Below are 22,500 nucleotides of genomic sequence, written 5' to 3'. Positions count from 1 at the left end.
ATGTTGTGTGTGTTTGTGTTAGATTGCATGCATTTGTATTTGTGTTTCTTTGTGTGTTAGATTGTGTGTATGTGTGTTTGTATTTGTGTATCTTAGATTGTGTGTGTGTGTGTGTGTGTGTGTGTGTGTGTGTGTGTGTGTGTGTGTGTGTGTGTGTGTGTGTGTGTGTGTTAGATTGTGTGTATTTGTATTTGTGTGTTTGAGTTTGTGTGTGTGTGTGTGTGTGTGTGTGTGTGTGTGTGTGTGTTAGATTGTATTGTGTGTGTATGTGTTTGTATTTGTGTGTTTGGGTTTGTGTGTGTGTGTGTGTTTGTATTTGTGTGTCAGACTGTGTGTATGTGTCTTTGTTATTTGTGTGTTAGAGTCTGTTTTTTTTGTTTGTGTGAGTGTTTGTGTGTTTGTTTGTGTGTGTCAAAATGCATTTATGTGTGGGTGTGTATTTGTGTCTTAGATTGTTTTTGTGTATGTATTTGTGTTAAACTGTGTGTGTTTGTATTTGTGTGTCTTAGATTGTGCTAGATTGTTCGTGTTTGTGTGTGTATCAAAATGTTGTGTGCGTGTGTTTGTGTGTTAGATTGCATGCATTTGTATTTACGTGACTGTGTGTTAGATTGTGTGTATTTGTGTTTGAATTTGTGCATCTTAGATTGTGTGTGTGTTAGATTGTGTGTATTTGTATTTGTGTGTTTGAGTTTGTGTGTGTGTGTTAGATTGTATTGTGCGTGTGTGTGTATATGTGTTTGTATTTGTATTTGTGTGTGTGTGTGTGTTTGTATTTGTGTGTCAGACCGTGTGTGTGTCGTTGTTATTTTGTGTTAGAGTCTGTTTTTTTTTGTGTGAGTGTGTGTGTGTCAGTGTTTGTGTGTTTGTTTGTGTGTGTTTGTGTTTATTTGTGTGTCTTTGATTGTGTTTTTGTGTGTGCTAAATTGTATTTGTGTGTGTGTGCGTGTGTCTTTGATTGTGTGTTAGATATGAATATCTGTGTGTGTTAGATTTTGTGTGTGTGTTAGATTTGTATGTTTGTGTGTGTGTGTTAGATTCCATGTGTGTGTGTTAGTTGTGTATGTTTGTTTGTGTGTTGGAGAGAATATATATGAAACAGTGTGTATGTGCGTGCATGTATGTCTAAGGTGTGTGTTTAAGGATGTGTGCATGCATGTTTGTGATTGTGTATTTGTCTGTGCATGTGTGTATGTGCGCTTGAGTTTGTGTGTATGCACATGTGAAAATGTATATGTGCACGTATGTATGCAATTGTGTGTGTGTCTGGAATGAGTAGAAACAATTGTAGGCCTTGTTTTGAATGATTGACAGGACCTGCTTAGCTCCGCCCACTCCAGATTTGTGTGTTTGTTTTTTTTTGACTTTCCAAGAATCTTCAGTGGTTTGAGTGTGTGAAATCCCTGCGGTCACACCAACACATGTCCAGGCTTCCAGGGCTCTCCTTAAAGAGGTGTCTTCTGCACTCTGTTTTGACAGAAAGCCTCATTTCTCCAGTGTGTGAGTGTCAGGCAAGAGTGTGTTTGTGAAGTTTTTACGTTGTCATAATCCTGTTAAAGATCTCCATCGTCTTCGCTCGGCTGCGCGGAAAGTATTTAAGCAGTGTTTCAATCTTTCCCTCGACCCCTTGACATCAGGCAGACAGCTACAAACTCTCTCCAGGTGTATTTCTCAAACTGCATCAATCTGCTTACACACACACACACACACACACACGCTTCTCCCCGAGGCATTGACTGTGGCACTCATTCTTTATAATTCAATATATTTTTCATAATGCTTACAGTATACGTTTCCAATTGAGTATGCATGCAGCACATGTATTTACTTCTTTTACTGATACTATACAGCAGGCAAAATAAGTATTGAACACGTCACTATTTTCCAAACATCTTTCTAAAGCAGCCGTTGAGTTGAAATTGTCACCAGATTTTGGTAACAACCAAAGAAATCCATATATGCAAAGAAAACAAATCTAATTAGTTTACAAATTAAGTTGTGTAATAAACTGAAATGACGCAGGGAAAAGGTATTGAACACATGAAGAAAGGGAGGTGTAGTTTGGTAGTGAAGGCCCAGACAGCAGCTGAAATCTCTCAGTAGTTCTTCAGCAAGCCTCAGCCCTTCCTCAGTGTAAATGAACATCAGCTGCTTCAGTCCAACATCTACATTAGCAGGAGGATGAAGATGAAGCCAGGGTTTCAGCAAGACAATGATCCAAAACACAGCCAAGGAGACTCTTAGAGGCTTTCAGAGATAGAAAATCAAGCTGTTTTTTTTTTTTAACATTTTTTTTAAAACCATCTTAAGGTGATTATTATTAGCCCCCTTAAGCAATATTAGTTTTGGATAGTCAACAGAACAAACCCCTGTTATACAATGACTTGCCTAATTACCCTAACTTTAACCTTATTAACCTAGTTAAGCCTTTAAATGTCACTTTAAGCTGTGTGGAAGTGTCCTAAAAAATAACTAGTCAAATATTATGTGCTGTCATCATGGCAAAGATCAGAGAAATTAGTTATTAAACTATTATGATTAGAAAAAATCTTTAATCCGTCAAACAGAAATTGAGGAAAAATATAAAGGAATTTAAATTTAACAGGAGGGCGTAATAATAATAATAATAATAATAATTATATATATATATATATATATTCTGTTTAACGGAGAGCAGATTATTTCAACACATTTTTGCGCTTAATAGTTTTAATTACTCATCTCTAACAGCTGATTTATTTTATCTTTGTCATGATGACAGTAAATAATATTTGACTAAATATTCTTCTCAGATACTAGTATTCAGCTTAAAGTGACATTAAAAGGCTTCACTAGGTTAACTAGGCAAGTTCTTGTATAATGACGGTTTGTTTTGTAGACTATCAAAAATATATGTATATAGCCTAAGGGGGCTAATAATTTTGTCCTTAAAATGGTTACTCAAAAAAATTAAAACTGCTTTCATTCTAGCCGAAATAAAACAAATAAGACTTTCTCCAAAAGAAAAAATATTATCAGACATACGGTGAAATTTTTTTTGCTCTGTTAATTATCATTTGGGAAATATTTGAAAATGGAAAAAAAATTAAAAGGGGCGAATAATTCTGACTTCAACTGCGTGTGTGTGTATAGATATATATAGAGATATTATTCACAACAGAGAAAAGTACATTTAATGTAAATTACACTTACATTTAAAAGTGATTAACATGGATATAAAAAGCATATGAAATTTATTTATATTTAGTTACTAATCACTTTTGTGAATAAAAAAAAAAGATAACAATATGTGTATACATTCAGTGAAACATTCAGTCATCCATTAATTTTCTTCCTATCTTCCTATCTCTATTAATCCAGCATCGCCGCAGTAAAATGAACCGCCAACTTATCCAGCATATTTTATACACAGCGGATGCCCTTCCTGCTGCAACCCATCTCTGGGAAACATCCATACACACTCATTCACACACGTACACTGCAGACAGTTTAGCCTACCCAATTCCCCTATGGCGCATGTGTTTGGACTGTGGGGGAAACCGGAGGAAACCCACGTGCTGAAAATAACCTCTACAAAACATCACTTCACAAAAAGAGATTTCACAGGACGTCTAATAATTTGCTCTTCAATTATAAGTCAATGAAAGTACAGCATTACTTAATCCCGTTTCTCAGCAGGTCTGAAATCTGACATGCGTGTTTGAGCGTTTCCCCTCCACTTCTCCCCAAAAAGAAGTCAATGTTGCACATTGCTAAGCATCTGCTGCTGGACTTCTGGCTTTCAGATACAAATCCCCAGACCCCAGCGCTGTTTATTTTGGCCGCTCTCCCTTTGTGTCTCCAGAAAAGCAGGGCACGGGTGGACTGTGTGTTTGTGTGGGAAGATTGTATTTCAAGATAGTATGTTAAGTTTTCAGTCAGGTGATGGCGGTTACGATGAGCACGGCAGATTGTATTTTTTCAGTCATCCGTCCACTTTAACTGCAGCTGCACATACCAGAAACACAGACGACAACCTCCCGACAACTAGCAGACTGTCTTTACTATAGACTACACTCTTAAAGGGACAGACCACTGGAAATGATATGCCCTCATGTTAAACTTAAGTTACTTACTTTAAACGAGTCTTTGATTTTTATTTATTTTGTAGTGTTCTCTGTAGTTAATCAAGGATATTAGTGTCATTTTAAGACTATGTGATGCCACTCATTATTATATAATGCCAGAATGACAATATAATACCATCACAATGCAAGTACACTCTACCAAAGAGCACATCATATTTTATTCTTAAGAGTATTTCATATTATTATAGTCATTTTATAGTCATTATTATAGTCATCCGTCCACAGAGTTTGTGATGTAGTCAAATGTTTACAAACACAAGCGCAGGCGTTTAGAGCTCATTTCAGGTTAATGATGCCAGAATTTACCGGTGTTTCGGAGTGTGAATGCTCCTTTCCGGAAAAATTCCGTAACGTCCTCGCCTGTGTGGACAGCGCTTTTTTTAAATTTACCGGTAAGGTCGTTTCGGAAATTTTCCATATATTTACTGGTATCACTGTGTGAAAGGGGCTTTTGTGTTGTGTGTTAAATTGATATATTGTTTATTGTGACCGGCCTAGTTCTCTGACGTTCATTTCTAGTTTAATTCTTTTTATTGACAATCAGAGAGGTACAACAAGTGAGGGAAAGAAAAACCACAGCACATTACTTTCACAGTGTAAATGAAATACTGAGTTGTAATTAAACACATTCCTTACTTTCTGAACCATATTGAGATAGAAATAAAGTAAACAACAACAACAAAAAAGGAACAAACTAACAAAAAAAAACAAAAAAATGCATACATAATAATAATAATTTAACAAATGACACCTAAGTAGGCCATTACCGTTAAATGTAAAATATCATGCAATTTCTTTTCTTAATACACTCTTAGATAAGTTTGTATCATTTGAAAGCAAGAGGGTAAAAAAGAAAAAAAAGACAGATAGAGACAGGGTTAAATATGCAATCTGACGTTCATTTCTAATGTTAATACGATTTGTAATTTGTACATCAAATATGTCCGAATTTTGAAGTAATTGACTATTATTTTTGGGTAAGTGACCTCAGAAAAGTAATGTATTACTATTTACGTCATTAAATTTGATGTTTGCACAAACTACTTATTTAGATTGAGCTGAAACAACACTCTTGTGTTTTGTTTTGTTTTGTTTGGGCACAATTTAAAAGTTTTATGTTTAGTCAACTTAAATTTGTAAAAGCTATTGAGTTAACTTAATTTCTTGATGTTGTTCCAGCATATTTTATTGTGTATTTATTTAATAACTTACTCTGAAAAGAAACTAATTTACTCTTAATGCTGCAAAAAATTTGTATAAATCTGAAATACTAATTAAACTCTGTTAATGATCTAACAATTTGACGACTTTTATTTTTAAAAAGTTATGCTTAAGTATTAAACGTGTATCATAACATATGTACACTTAAAAGTGACTTTTGCGGTTTGTTCAAACTACTTATTTAGAATGAGCTTAAACACAACTCTTGAGGGGTTTTTTTTTTGCAAAAACTTAATTATTTTATGTTTATTCCACTCACTTAATATTGTAAAATGTTTTAAGTTAACTTAATTCCTTCATGTTGTTTCAACTGATTATTAATTGTTGACAATTATTGATACTAGTCAATTCAAAGTCTAACAAAAATCAAGTTATTCTGCAAATATATATATATATTTGTTATACACAGACTTTGAATTGACTAGTATCAATAATTATTGAAAATATTTACAAATTTTCTGAATTTTTTTATGATTGGTTGAATTAATGTACAGTATTATTGGTATAAAATTTTAATTAATTAAAAGTAGCTCACTTTTAAAATTAAAAATAATTTAATTACAATTTATTATGAATTACATCATTAACATTTGGCCTGAAAAGTAATGTAGTTACTGTAAATACAATCACTTACTCTACTTTTTCAGTAGAAAACTAATTTAATGACAGTAACTAGTTACTTTGTTATTCATTAAACCCAAAACGGATCAGAACGCTCGAGTTTAAATGGACGTGGCAGATTGTAGACTCAAAAGTATACACCCACTGCTCCGATTGACACATAAACTGTTCCAAAAAGAAGCATTAGAACAATTAGAATTAATCTTCAATTAGAGTTACTCTTCTATAGAGGCGGAGCTTATTATTATATATTATATATAGTCTATGGCTGTGTCCGAAACCGCATGCTTCCATACTATATAGTACACTAAAATCAGTATGCGAGCCGAGTAGTATGTCCGAATTCATAGAATTCGAAAATCAGTAGGCGAGAAGTACCCGGATGACTTACTACTTCTGGCGAGATTCTGAAGTGCGCATCCCATGCAAGATGCGCTGTCCCATAATTAGGGGTGTCACGATTCTCCAAATCCTCGATTCGATTACATTTTCGATTCTTAAGTCACGATTCGATTTTCGATTATGAATAATTAATTAATTAATAACAAATTAATTATTTGTAGCCTACCGTTTAAACTACCTGACCTGCATGGTCTTTGTTTTACCCATGAACAAATCATACAGTAAATAAATAAAGTTACACACGTAATTACCACCTGTCAATCACTTTTTTCTTGTGAATAGGCGGTGATCTGTGTTGTTATTATGGCGTCGGTAAAAAAAGGTGCACAACCAACAGGAACCAGCCAACAGTATCTGAGGTGTTTGTTAAAATGACTAAGTACAAGTGTGAAAGTAAAAGATTGAAGCAGTCTTAACTAGGTTAATTAGGTTAACCAGGCAGGCTAGGGTAATTAGGCAAGTTATTGTATAACGATGGTTTGTTCTGGAGACAGTCTGAAAAACAATTAGCTTAAGGGGCTAATAAATTTGACCCTAAAATGGTTCATAAAAAATTAAGAACTGCTTTTATTCTAGCCAAAATAATACAAATAATACTTTGTTCAGAGGAAAAAATATTATCAGACATACTTTCAACATTTCCTTGCTCTGTTAAACATCATTTAGGAAATATTTTAAAAGGAAAAAAACAACAAAGGGGGTTAATAATTCTGACTTGCACTGTATATATATTTACTGTAATTTTTAAAAATGTTTTTAAGTAAACTTCAATTCAGTTAATCAAGGCTACATTTATAAATGTAAAAAATGTTTAATTGTTAAATATTTATCAACATTTTAAATAACTGCTTTGTTATTGTATGTAGTTTCAAATAAAATTATTACTCCAGACATTAATGCTTTTATTACTATTACCATTAATAAATATAATAATAATTATTATTAGTGATTTCTGAAGGATCATGTGACTGGAGTAATGAAGCTGAACTTTCATCTTTAAAATCACTGGAATAAATGAATAAATTAAATGATAAACTACTTTTGAACAGTTATTTTATAGTGCAACATTTCATAATTTGTATATATGATGAAATAATTGCAGCCTTGGTGATCAGAAGAAGCTTAGTTTATCATATTTAATCATACTGACCCCAAACTTTTGACCAGTTGTGTAAAGAATATTTTATAAGCAAAAATGTGCACTTTAATTTTAACAACCCACAGACATCGTCACCGAATATAAAGCAGAGGTCAGACTTTCTCATAAATACAGAGCCTCATTTCAATTGTCAGGTTTTGTAAAAATCGATCTATTGAATTAGAGTAACAACAAAGTTTTGAGTTTTAAAACATACAGGTTGTGTTTATAATCCATGATGATTTCTCAGCTCATGACCCCTTTTAAAATAATAATAATATTTAGAAATGTTGCTTCCTTAAAATACCTTTCGTTTATGTTTCACAGAAGAATGAAGCTCAGGTTTGGAATATCATGAGGGAGAGTTTATTTGCTGTACTGTCTTTTTAAGAAGCGTCCGGCTGAATCATGTGTTGAACGTAAGGCTGTCGTTTATCAACTGTACTACCAGACAATGGAAGGTGAAAGTGAACTCAGCATCTTTACTAAACAGGGCACGGGGTCTGGGCTCATCCTGCCGGCTGTAAGGAAACCGTACCAGTCCTGGCTCATAAACCACTTTTGTTTTCCGCACCACTAAACTCAGCAACTCCGTCCACCAGACCATAATGTCTTTTCCATTTTTAGCCCGCAGTCTTATCCAAACTTCCTCTCAACAATTCCGCTTGTGATGAATGAAGTTTAAAGGGAGAAACTAAGGCATGTTTACTTCTTGTTGGTTAATGTTTGAGGGACTTTTATTTGACGTTAGAACACATCTTTTTGTGTTTACACACTTTTTAGCATGAAATAAGGACTATCACACATCTGTACTGTATTTTACAGCCCACTAAAAGGTCATTCAATGACTTTACTAATGCATGTCCAAAAGCTTGTCTGGCATATTTAGAACGAGTATCATTTGATGACGTATTTAAAAAAAAGCATTTAATTACAGACAGGGCTCGAAATGAACCTTTTTGCTTGGTAGCACCGGTGCTCCTAACTTTAAAAATGTAGGCGCATCAGCCAAAATTTAGTCGCACCCACCAATTATAAACACCGTTACTACAAGTTTTATACAAACTTATCTATTGTATTTGAAATCAACACTAATCAAACTAACAAGCAAAAAAATAATACATACATTCAAGCGTGAGGAAAATGTGTCTCAACGAAATCCCGTGATCACAAGAAAATACATTTTTATAACAGAACTGAGTGACCAAACCATACACGAAGCACTCACTGGCCCTGCACGCACTGCTTGAATGAATCTGTTAACGGTATAACTGTGCTGTTCTCACAAGTGCTGTCTGATATTGCACTGATGGTTTCGACACATACTGTACCTTATTATATGCATACATGTTAATAGCAATACCGGTCTTTTTAGGAGTAGTGATATTAGTTTACTCAGTGTAAGTCCGTTTGCGATGGTGTACGTGGAGTTAAATTTGACATATAGCTGCACCTTGCACGGCGGACAGCATCTGGCGATTATATGAAGGATTAAACTGAAGCTCTCGTGCTAGATGTGGCAAACAGTTACCTGAAAATCCCATCCCACAGACTTTTAATTGCGGACTTGAAGCCAATGGAAGTCTTCTACTCTTGGAAAAGTGTAGACGGTGGATTAACATTCAGCACATGGTCACTAGTAAGATGTGTCATTATTTGTAACTAGAGGGTTTCTAAAACTAAATCTGTCAGTGTTATCTTCATTTTCATCTTCAGCGCTTTATAATTTTTCGCGGTAGTAGCTCTCTCTGTCATCCCAAGCCAGAAGGCACTGAGTTATTGGCAGCTGATATTAACCAATCATTCGTGTTCAGTGCTAGAGCAGTGGTGGGCCAATAAGAAGAGCGCGAAGGCGGGGCAAGCATTACGGACGTGGATTTGTTTACTGCAGCAAGTTGACATGACAACTGTTTTAAACCATTCCCGAGCGCTGCGTTTCGCGTTTCAAGTGCAAACAAAGAGCTTAGAGATGCATTCTGCGTGAATGTCTCCCGAATCCGTGCTGAACATTTTGCAGTAAAAACTGGTCGCACACAACAATTTTAAGCACTCGCAGAAATGCTCCCATATATCTTTTAAGGTCGCATAGATAAAATTTCGGGCGCATATGCGACCAAAATGGCCGCAATTTCAAACCCTGACAGATTAATTTTTATAACCATTTACTTTATCTTCTAAAATACAATACGATTCAGTATTATCTTTTTTTTTATGTATTTTAAGTTCAGGTTAACATGATAATTTTTATTTTGTTTATGTTTTTGTTTTTAACCAAGCTATATAAATTACACGGAAAGACAATAGTATTTTTATTTCACTCATATCTTGACATTGTATTTGGCACAAGTGCTATTTGAACTGCTAAAGTAGATGCTTTACTTGCATTTATTGTGCTTTTAAAATGTTTGTAAATACTATTTGCCACATAGGCTGTGGTGTTTACATGATGCTCAACTGATACTAATGTTCTAATGTACTAATGCTCAAAGTGTGCCAAGAAAATCTCCCCCACACCCTTACACCACCACCACCAACCTGAACCATTGATACAAGGCAGAATGGATCCATGCTTTCATGTTGTTGATGCCAAATTCTGACCCGGCCATCTGAATGTCACAGCAGAAATGGAGACTCATCAGAGCAGGCAACGTTTCTCCAATCTTCTATTGTCCAGTTTTGGTGAGCCTGTGTGAATTGTAGCCTCAGTTTCCTGTTCTTAGCTGACAGGAGTGGCACCCGGTGTGGTCTTCTGCTGCTGTAGCCCATCCGCCTCAAGGTTGGACGTGTTGTGTGTTCAGAGATGCTCTTCTACAGACCTCGGTTGTAACGAGTGCTTATTTGAGTTATTTGTCGCCTTTCTATCAGCTGGAACCAGTCTGGCCATTCTCCTCTGACCTCTGGCATCAACAAGGCGTTTGTGCCCACAGAACTGCCGTTCACTGGACCAACAACCAGCCCATGCTCAAAGTCACTTAAATCCCCTTTCTTCCACATTCTGATGCTCGCTTTGAACTGCAGCAGATCGTCTTGACCATGTCTGCATGCCTAAATGCATTGAGTTGCTGCCATGTGATTGGCTGATATTTGTGTTAACTAGCAGTAGGACAGGTATACCTAATAAAGTGGCCAGTTAGTGTATGGTTCAGTATAACTTGACTGCACTGTAAGAAATACTCCCAACTCAAACCCATTAACATAACCCATTAAGTTAACTTAACAAATATAAGTAGATTGATCATAAAACTATTATGTTGCCTGGAAAAATCTCAAGAATTTTGCAGTTCCGGGCGAGGCAGTGGCGCAGTAGGTAGTGCTGTCGCCTCACAGCAAGAAGGTCGCTGGTTCGAACCTCGGCTCAGTTGGCGTTTCTGTGTGGAATTTGCATGTTCTCCCTGCCTTCGCGTGGGTTTCCTCTGGGTGCTCCGGTTTCCCCCACAGTCCAAAGACATGCGGTACAGGTAAACTGGGTAGGCTAAATTGTCCGTAGTGTATGTGTGTGTGTGTGTCAATGTGTGTGTGGATGTTTCCCAGAGATGGATGGCAGCTGGAAGGGCATCCGCTGCGTAAAAACTTGCTGGATAAATTGGCGGTTCATTCCACTGTGGCGACCCCGGATTAATAAAGGGACTAAGCCGACAAGAAAATGAATAAATGAATTTTGCAGTTCCTGCCGATTTTAATAACAGTACATTCCTCATGAATATTTTCTATAGAATGGTTTAAAATATTACATTTGTGCATATGCATTAGATTAATCAGCACTGAAGCCAAATCTAACAAAATAACTGATGATAACGGTCCAATTATTAATAGCCAAAATATAAATAGTAGGAGAAAATATTAAATAAAAATATTTAAAAAATACAAAAAATCAAGACAAACAAAATATATAGAAGGTGTTGATGAAACTTTGTAGTTTGTAATTTTTTGGCAATAATTTACAGAATTTAAATGAATTCTACTTCTGAAGATGTTCAGTGACTAAAATAATATTTTAATAAATATTTCCGTTTAATAAATCTGTTTTGAGGGTGGCTCAGTGGTCAGCACTGTCGCCTCACAACACGAAGGTCGCTGGTTCAAGTCTGGGCTGGGTCAGCTGGCATTTCTGTGTGGAGTTTGCATGTTCTCCCGGTGTTGGCATGGGTTTTCATCCAGGTGCTCCCCCACAGTCCAAACACTTGCGCTATAGGTGAATTGAAGAAACTAAGGGTGCTTTCACATCTGTAGTTCACTTCATTTGGTCTGGACCAAGCGCAATAAATGATACATTGTTGCATCTTCTGCCGTCTTTGGGTCGTTTTCACACCACACTGCTGGCTTTGGTCCGAACCAGTTGAAATGAACTAAAATGCAGTCATCTGACAAAATCCACATCTCTCATTGGCCAGATGTTGTTGAACATATTTCCTAAACTGCTTATTGATTGGCCAGAATTCACGTGCGGGAAAATGCCAGTGAACTCCCGCAAGTAAACAAAACCTTTTACTCTGGAGGGACGACTGTGCTGGCTGATTGTATCCCTGCTTTAGAGAAATTAACATTACGAAAATGAAGCGCGGCTGGAAAACAGTGTTTAATGCATCGCTCGTCACTTCAGGAGGAGACGTGAATTAATTTAGCTAAACTGCGACATGGTCATCTTGCAGAAATATTACCAACGATCCATCAGGTAATGTTTTCCCCTCTCTCTCTCTCTCTCTGTTGGTAAAGCGCTGTCAACAAATATTTTTTCTCCATATCCCATAATGCACAGCGCATCGGCCTACGGCAGCTGGATTAGTCCAAAACGTGCAGTACTTTTTGTGGTTGGACCTGTTTTAGTACGAATCATATTCTCACCACAAACGAACCGCTCCAGGGTTCGTTTGAAAGCATACCGAGACCACCTCTTCAAGCAGGTCTCTGTGCGCTTATTTAGTCCGCTTTTGGTGCACACTCGAGTACGATTGCTGCATTCTCACCTGCCCAAACGAACCGTACCAAAAGGGGAAACGAACTCTAGTGCAATTCAATCGAACTAAACAAGGCAGGTGTGAAAGCACCCGAAATTGACCATAGTGTATGAGTGTGTGTGAATGTGAGAGTGTATGGGTGTTTCCCAGTACTGGGTTGCGACTGGAAGGACATCCGCCGCATGAAATATACGCCTGAATAGCTTGTGGTTCATTCGGCTGTGGCGACCTCTGAAATAAAGACTAAGCAGAAGGAAAATGAATGAATGGAAATCTGTTTTGTTCAAATGTACCAACATATTCACTGAGTAATGCACAGAAAAAAGGGGTTTTAATTATGCTGAGCACTGGAAGTAATTTGAACAAGCTTTTTTTTCTTCTAAATGAATAAATCTAAGTAGATTAAACATTAAACAAAACATTGCAAGCATTGAGTCCTTTCCACTCATTTTAAATAAGTAGTTTGAGCATGGAGAGCTCAGATGCGAGTCTGACTATGAACATCTGATACGCTTTTGACTTTCTACACAAACCAGATGAGCGAGCGCAGGCAGGGAAGCTCCGTGAAGGCATGAAAAACTGTCTTTTTATAAATGGCTCCTGAAAATCATAAGCACAGGGGCCCCCAGAAAAGCTGAGAGGCATCAAACTTTGACACGCGTGCGTGAGGGGCCTTTCACAATAAACGTCTCCCTCTGTATAGGAAGTCCAGTCATTCATCACCGCGGGCTGCTTCTCTCATCGCATACTATTGCGTCCTCCATTGATTTATAGGAGGAGAGAAAGGCAGATCTCCTTCTCTGCTTCATGCATTTTTTTCTCCTTCTCCCCGGTGTGCTGTGGGACTTCCTCCCAGCTGTTGCTCGCACTAACATACACACATACTCTCCGTCCAGCTGGGCATGGGACCTGCAGTCATATTTAACTTTTCACGTTTCGCCTTCTCTCCGGGGTCCCGTCTCGGCCCCCCAAATTGTTCCAGCTAATGCTCCCAGGTGGTAAACAGCGTTCGGAGTCCGTCTCCACAGCTTTCAGAAGAATTAAGACAAAGAACAGCTGGACTTCTGGAATCTGCGGAGGACTCGGAGCGCAGTTTAATTGATTTCTTCCACTGAATCTCCTTACCAGAGTCATTCGGCTTTATATGCGTATTCCAGGTGTGTCTTGTTTAGGGATACACGGTAAAAAATAGTCATAAATTAGCGGTTTGTTATATTTTGTGATCAATGTTTTTATTTTCCCCTGTTTATTTCTGCTTTTTAATCACATTATGAGAGCTTGATCTTTCTTTTGACAATTTTTCAGCTTGAAGTAAACATTTTTAATAGATTGAAGTAGTATTTTAATTGAAGTAGGCTTTGGCGGTATCCAAATTTTGATACCGTCAAACCTCCTCCCTATTTTACCCCGGTATCTGGTATTACCATGCATAATTAAAAAAACTATGACGTAAGGCTTAAGCCTGGTTTATACTTCTGCGTCAAGTGACCGGCGCAACTCACGGCGCAGGCAACGCGCGTTGCTGTGCATTTATACTTCTGCGCGCTGTCTCTGTTGGTCTGCATTAACACTTCCGAAACGCTAGTGGGCAGTGAGGTGTAAATGTTCCTCTGTGTCGAGTTTCTTCGCTGCTGTTTTGCTTTTCCTGAACACTTCCTGGATGTACAAGTGACTCAAACTCGCTCATTTTGAGGCAGGAACCGGCGGACGTGCAACAACTTTAACCATGAGGTAAACACAGAGCAAAACTTTCCATCTGGAGCTCCTTCACGGGACTCCACACGTGTAAACAATCGCTCGCGCCATTCGCGCGGCTCTCGGTCCCGCCCAGACTCGTGGGCGCTAGCAAGCCAACCAATTACAGAGCTTGCGCTACGCGTTGTTGCGCCGTGTAGTTACAATTTTTGAGAGGTGCACGTCAGTGACGGCGATGGCCACGGCGAAGGGCTATGCGTCAGCGCCGTAGCATACGCCGGTGTTTGACGCAGAAGTATAAATCAGCCTTTAGAGAGCGTCATCAAACTGTTCAGCATTCAGAAACTGAATACCGTATACGCGACCTTAGGTTCGCGGTCACCTGTTTGTCTTGTTCGTATTAGAGATCTGCACAGGACGTTCTCTCTCTCTCATTCTCACACACACACGCACGAACGCATGTGCACACACACACATACACAGAAAGAGAGAGACGCACACCAATACGCTCTCGCATTCACACACAAACAAACAAACAAACAAACAAACAGCATCCATGTGGATGCGCGCGTGCTCAGGAGCTCCCTTTCAAATTACACCAGAGTTACCGACCGCTCCCGCCCCACGCTTTATTCAGAAACTCATTTCCGCACCGCAAGAAATCTGGTCGGGTCACGCAGTACAGCAGCGGGAATGCAGAACTATAGTTCGTATTTACCACGAAATAGTTAAAAATGGAGGACTTGTTCCAAAAAGAGCCGACCCCGCAATCAGGACTAAGGCCAACGAAGAAGAGTTCGTATTTACCACGTCTCCCTTCTCGTTCGGTCGAAATCGGAAATACTGCCAAACTGCAGGTCACTTGGTGCGTGACTCGCCACCTCTCCCGCTCTCTCTCCTCCACACTGTCCCGTGATGACAATCCCGCATACGCATTTGTAGACATTAAATAAATAATTGTAATATTTAATACTTATACTTGTCTCCTATATAAGTGCATTGTTTTTTATGACAGTTTAACAGTATTGAAACTGACACCGTTGCTATTTCTAGATCCCGCGGTATACCAGATCACCGTATTACCGCCCAAGCCTAGATTGAAGTTAGATATTGTAGGGGTGTAATAGGGTTGATCCGTGATTCGTACGGTTTGGAACACATGACCCGCGGATTAATACATTTTTTACTTGTAGATGAGTCCTAAATTTGTAAAGATCACAGAGAGATCACATCTCGTGTCATTCATATCACATGTATGAAAGCATTTTGGCTTTCCTGTAAAATATAATGATGACCAGGGCTTGATATTAACACCCGCCAAATGCGGGTAGATTTCAGCGGTGGCGGGTGAGACAGACACTCGCACTAGCCACTTTGGCTGGTTGAAAATAATTTTCCTGGATAATAATTCTTAAAAGCAGGGTTCGTCAATAAGGATGGTCCAATATGCATGCAAAGGCGATCTTAGAATGGAGAAGCAACGTGACTGACAAAAATAATAGCGTTTGAGCGAGCAATAGAAAGCAGGTGAATACCGAATGAGAGGATAATCACTTGCGCTAACAGCTGAGGTGATGCGCCCGACTGTTTAAAACACGTGCGCACTCCCATTTCCTTGCGTGAAGCAACTATGTCTAGAAACACAACTGATGTGAACGGTTCTCTTTCAAATAGAACGGTTCTCTCTCTGTTCTATATCTGCACAACTCTGGTTTGCTCTCATTGCCATATGCCCTAAATATCATGGTATTGTATTGTTTATATATTTTTATTCTTACTTTTTTTATTCTTTTGACTACATTTCATGTATATATTTAGATTACATTGTATTTATATATATATATATATATATATATTGATATATTGTAATCTATAATATGGTATGTGTGTGTGTGTGTGTGTGTGTGTGTGTGTGTGTGTGTGTGTGTGTGTGTGTATATATATATATTTAGACTACATTTTGTGTATATATTTAGATTACATTATATATATATATATATATATATTGATATATTGTAATCTATAATATGGTATGTGTGTGTGTGTGTGTGTGTGTGTGTGTGTGTGTGTGTGTGTGTGTGTGTGTGTATATATATAAATATTTAGACTACATTTTGTGTATATATTTAAATTACATTTTCTTAAAACTGTACTTTTGTATTAACATTATATGTTAGGCACTTAGGGTCTGATATTAATGTTATTTCGATTCTCAATATGTCCTGTACATGTGGTTGAATTGACAATAAAGCTGACTTTGACTTTGAAATAGAATGGACAAAAAGTGATGAGCATGCACCCACAGTCTTGCTGCTTTCAAGAGTTCCAGATTTGTCTTTTTGTAAGCAGCAGTGGTTGCTTTTGCTTTTTTTTTTTTTGAACAGATTATTTATGGGTCTAACGTTAACTGTGTGCGCATGATCATCCTTTCATTATCACTCTGTATGTTTTTTTTTTTACCTGCTTTCTTTTGCGTTAATATGGTTTAATTATAATTTTTGACACTAACATTACTTTAATGGGAGATTATCTCCCCATTAATGTGTAGTGAACTGCTGATGTGGGACCTTAAGCCAGGACAGATTATAGCCTACTGTGCAAATGTTTTGTTAAATAAAAAGTATAGTGTACAGCTATATTTTGCTTGTTCTGACATATTTAAAATTTGTGGCTAAGAAATAATTATTTATGTTTGGTGTGGTCAGAGATACATTTGGCCAATCCTTCATTTTAAGTCTCTTTCATGTCTCTTTGTTAAACGGTAGAGTTGAATTTTCAACATTATAAGTCGACAAAGCAGAGATCAACATCCCATTATGCAATTCACAACCGTAAATAAAGGGAAAACACCAAATATGGAAACTTAATTAACTGATATTTGTTACGGTGTAGGATGTAAAACCAGGAATTGTGGATTGGTGTGTTTGTCGGGTGTAATGTCTGACTGACTCTGTGGCAAACGTTTATTTATGCAACGCAAAAACTTGAATTTCAACACAGGTTAAAGGTGGAAACTCAGAAAACTGGTTTTGGAGACTGTTTGTTTAGACAAGACAAAAGCCTCCTACTTCACCACCATCCTTATGAAGAATCTACATATAGGATTAATCGTTCTGGCAAATGCTTTTATTTAAAATAAATTAGAAAAGGGGGAAGTAGTTGAAATGAAAACCATAAAAGAATAACAATATTTTTTTTCAGTTAGTGAGAAAAAATATTTATTTTTAAATATTTTTATTTCTTTATTAATTCATTTATTTGTTTGCTTTTATTAATTAATTAATTACATTTAGTTTTTTTTCATTTATTTGTTTGTTTATTTATTTTTATTTATTTATTAGAATTAATCTTTTTCATTTGTTTGTTTTTATTCAATAATTCATTTTTATTTATTTGTTTAATTATTTTATTCATTTATTTATATATTTATTATTCATTTATTTTTTGTTTATTCATTTTATTCATGTATTCATTTAACAAATTTTTTAATAATTTTTTATTTTTATTTGTTTACTTTTATTTATTTATTTAATGTATTTATTTTATTTTTTATATTTATTCATTTATTTTAATTTATTATTTTATTTATTTTAAATATTTATTTATTTTTATTTGTATTTATTCGTTTTATTTATTTAATATTTTTTTCTTTATTTATTTGTATTTATTTATTTGTTTATTTTTATTCATTTATTTTTTGTATTTGTTTATTTTTATTCATTTATTTATTTATTTTTATTTTTATACATGTATTTATTTATTTTTATTTTCATACATGTTTTTTATTTATTTATTTTATTTTTATTTATTTATTTATTTCCCAAGGGATGTTTAAATTTCTAACACGAGTATTTCTTATTTATTCATTTTATTTATTTAAAAAAAAAATTTACTTTATTTATTTGTATTTATTTATTTGTTTATTTTTATTCATTTATTTTTTGTATTTGTTTATTTTTATTCATTTATTTATTTTTATTTTTATACATGTATTTATTTTTATTTATTTATTTTATTTTTATTTATTTATTTATTTCCCAAGGGATGTTTAAATTTTTAACACGAGTATTTCTTATCACACAGCAACCTTCCTGCTGTGAGGTGGCAGTGCTAACCACTGAGCTCTCATGTCGCCTCTTTATTATTTTAATATGATAATAAAAAGTAATAAGGTATTAAAGAATAAACATGTATTTTTATTAATGCTGTGACAGATAGACGAGCTGTAGGATGTGTTGTTGATTCCTATTAAAGTTGAAATCTTTTCGTCTCCTGCAGTATCTCCAAATGAAATGGCCTCTTCTTGACGTTCCTGCCTCGGCGGCTCTTAAAGACTCCAGATCTCCCACACCAGGACACTTGGTAAGTCTTGTTTTTCTTCATTTCTTTTCTGCACAGTTCACAATGCAACGCGAACAGGTCATATGATGAGATGGCGAAAGAGGAACCGTTTTGAATTTACCCCATTGTTGTGCTCCTGTCCTTAGGATACGAATTCTTTGAAATGGTAAATGGATGATATTTGTGGAGTCGTTGCAAAGTTGAGCCACAATAGAGTCAAAGTTGATCGTCTGTGTGTGTTTTGGAGGCCTGTGACTGTGTGAGCATTTCAAGAGAGATTGATTTCACAAGGAATTCAGGCACAGAAAAGGATAACATTTATAGCTTTAACAAAGATTAGTTGTATTTAGTTATTTACACAATGATTATTCAGTTTGTGTTTGCTAAATAGGGGTGGCTCATTGGTTAGCACTGCCGCCTCACAGCAGAAAGGTCGCTGGTTCAAGTCCCGGCTGAGCCAGTTTGCATGTTTTCCCCGTGTTGGTGTGGGTTTCCTCTGGGTGCTCCGGTTTCCCCCACAGTCCAAACACATGCGCTATTGTGGAATTGATTAACTAAATCGGTCGTAGTGTATGTGTGTGTGTGTGTAATACTTTACTATGAGGCAGTGTTTCTCAACCACGTTCCTGGAGGAGCACCAGCTCTGCACATGTTCCTTGTCTCCTTAACCAGACACACCTGAATCAGATCATCTGACTGAAAGAGCTGTATTGGGAGTGACAGACAAAGGAGACAACCAAAACATGAAGTGTAGGTGGTCCTCCAGGAACGTGGTTGAGAACCACTGCTATACGATACCATTATTAGTTAATGTTAATGCATTTATTAGCACAAACAAACAATAAACAGCACATTTTTTACAGCATTTATTCATCTTTGTGCATTATTTTAAATCTCTTTTAATCATTTTCACGTGTAGTGTTTTTCTTATATACTTACTGTGTGATTATTTTCATGTAAAGCACTTTAAATGAGCGTGAAATGTGCTATATAGATAAACTTGGCTTGCCTAATAAGCATAACAAGCACAACTTTGTATTTTAATAATGCTTTAGTAAGTATTAAGACTAATATCAACTACAAGTATTGTTAATTTTTAGTTAAATAAAAATATAGTAAGTAAATATATTAACTAATGGAGCCTTATTGTAAAGTCTGACCAATTATTCTTATATTTGAATTATGATTTGAGCAACACTTCTCTTGATCGTAAATCACATCGCAATATCTGTCAAAATAATCACAATAACAGATTTTCCCCAAATCACACTGCCCTATCGTGCAGCCCTACCCTGAATTCTACCTTAAAGTTAGGTTATGTTAGGTTCATTTATTCATTTTCTTGTCGCCTTAGTCCCTTTATTAATCCGGGGTCACCACAGCGGAATGAACCGCCAACTTATCCAGCAAGTTTTTTACGCAGCGGATGCCCTTCCTGCCGCAACCCATCTCTGGGAAAATGTTAGGTTAGGTTGCTTTATTTATACCCGAAGGTAGATTTGGTTTGCAGTCAAGAGTCCTCATCTGATAACAGCGCCACACAAAATAAAGCTCACATACAGTAGTAACAACAACAAATGGACATAAAGACATATAATCATCAAAATACTTATAAAGAAAAAAAATTTTAATCACTTCAAGTCCCCCACATACCCCCAAATAAATGTTTACAACAATCTAAAATATACAAGTCCCCAAAATACCCCTGTAGTCAATGCCTTATTTAAATTCAATTCAATTCAGCTTTATTTTTATAGCGCTTTTACAATGTAGATTGTGTCAAAGCAGCTTCACATTAATGGTCATAGGAACTGGAACAGTGTAGTTCAGTTTTTAGTGTTTAAGTTCAGTTCAGTTTAGCTCAGTTCAGTGTGGTTTAAAATCATTACTGAGAGTTCAAACACTGTCTATTAAATGTCTATTGGCTGCTGGTTTTTGCATTATTTAGTTCTACAGTTTAATTCTAGAAACCTGCAAGCAAAAGGAAGGATCTGAAACTCTGAGTGTAGGGGATGAGCAGTGTCACTTAAGATTGAATTTGTAACTCTCTTAGGCCCCGTTTACACTAATGCCTTTTAGTTTGAAAATGCATAAGTTCTGCTATGGTTGCGCCATCCGTTCACACTACGCCAGAGTTTTCGAGCGGCGAAAATGGAGCGTTTTGGAAAAGCTGGAGAGGCCGTTTTCATTCTGAAACGCTGCTGCTTCGTCTCAGCGTGGATGAGGGAAAACGGAAAAATCTGAAAACGAAGGCGGGGCTGCTGAGATTTGCTAGCTGATTGGGGCTTTAGTGTCATTGCGTATCCTTCCCTCATTCGTCAAGCCCCTATCACATGACTATAACACATGGTTATAGTTACCGGAAGACAGCAGACCAGCCTTCACTGTAAACAACAACATGGACACAGAAATGGGAGCGTTGTTTGCACTGTTGTCTGTTTTAGGCGCCATCGTGCTGTTATTAATTTGTTACATTTAGCAACAACTCGACCTCGTCGTCTGTCCACAAAAATACCTCTCTTGCTTTCTTTGCCATCGCGTTCATTGTTCAACCGGCGTTTGTTGACTAACAATAACCAAATGCCGAGCGAGACACATGCTTCCTGTTTATACTAGAACGCGCATGACCAGAGTGCGCGAATGGTCGCGTGATATACGTTTTTTGTGGCTCAGTGTGGATGGAGATATGTTCAGAAACGCTAGGTGAAGCGCTAGTGTGGACGCGGATCGTTTTTGATCTAAAACGCCGTTTTAAAACTAAAACGCACTAGTGTAAATGAGGCCTTTAGCTGCCTGGTGTACAAAGCCTCTAGATTGGCTAGTGACACCCCGGTCAGCTTACTGGACCACTTAAATATCTGATTTAATGTGTTTTTTTTTTCTTGACAGAAAGATGACATCAAAATAAAAGATAAAAGTGGATTCAAGAAAAGCATAATTAAAAAAAATTATCATGTTCTTATCAATATGGAAATGATTTAACTTTCTCTAACAGTATAGTCGCTGGTGCCCCTTTTTACACACTGCTGCTCAATTCTCATCAAAGGAAAGTTTAGGCCCCGTTTACACTAGTGCGTTTTAGTTTTAAAACGGCGTTTTAGAATGAAAACGATCCGCGTCCACACTCGCGTTTTACCCAGCGTTTCTGAACTGCTCTCCGTCCACACCAAAACGCTGAAAATGCAACACGTGACCACACACACACACTTTGGCAATCACTGGAGCCTGTCTACCCACCCAGATGAGAGCTCTGCTAGTCGGACTTCTCATCAAGCATCTCCCGCTGGATCTAATCTCACTATATTTATTAAACGGGATATTTCATTTATCTTGTTGTCTTTATCTAACGACATATTCCCTGACTTTGGTCATTGGAATCTATTACTTGTTCTCAGGTAACATGTTTTGGCTGAGCGCAAAGATAAGTTAATGATTAATGTAAGCACGTAGCCTAAATTCTGTATATTGACTGATCGCTTGCCTTTATTTCCTATAATGTATAAACTTATTGTATGTTATACTTTTAAAATGGCCATTATCGATTATTAAAACTGATATTCAGCAAAAGAGAGGGTGTGTTTCGTATTTTCACTGAAATTGAAAGGAGGCAGTTGTTATCGGCTCCGTTTTGTTATAAATATGCACACAGTGAAGATGACGCTCATGCAGCACGACGCCTCAACATTTCTGCTGTCTGTTTAGTTTTTAATATTAAAATAAAAATAGGCAGTTCCTTATATCAAGTTTACATTTTATTGTTGAGAAAGTGAAACAACGTAGCCAAGGTGATGTGAATGAAGTTATAAAGTACACTGTTCCCTGTGAAGATTGACGCGTGTCCTCGGTATGTTTTCCATATCAAACTGAGAAGAAGAGATGCAGCCTTGATCAAACTTGCGAAGTCTGAACTTACACGGAGAGAATGCAGGACTGAACTGTGTGTTAGGCTACTTAATATTGAGGAAAAGCCCCAATCAGAGAGGCGAATGTTTGCAGCCCC

At 36.7% G+C, this 22,500-nt stretch overlaps 1 protein-coding gene across 1 annotated transcript in view; it reads left to right on the top strand.

Moving 5' to 3' along the window:
- Nucleotides 1-22,500, top strand: part of tcf7l1a (transcription factor 7 like 1a) — a 106,216-nt gene that overhangs the window by 44,527 nt on the left and 39,189 nt on the right. The window contains 1 exon segment of the mRNA NM_131269.2: nt 18,438-18,521. Coding sequence (NP_571344.1) covers nt 18,438-18,521 — 84 coding nt within the window.

Source organism: Danio rerio, chromosome 10, assembly GCF_049306965.1.
Source record: "Danio rerio strain Tuebingen ecotype United States chromosome 10, GRCz12tu, whole genome shotgun sequence".
In the NCBI taxonomy this organism is placed as follows: Eukaryota; Metazoa; Chordata; class Actinopteri; order Cypriniformes; family Danionidae; genus Danio; species Danio rerio.
Note: the sequence above shows the minus strand (reverse complement) of the source record. Positions and strands in the feature narration are given on the sequence as shown.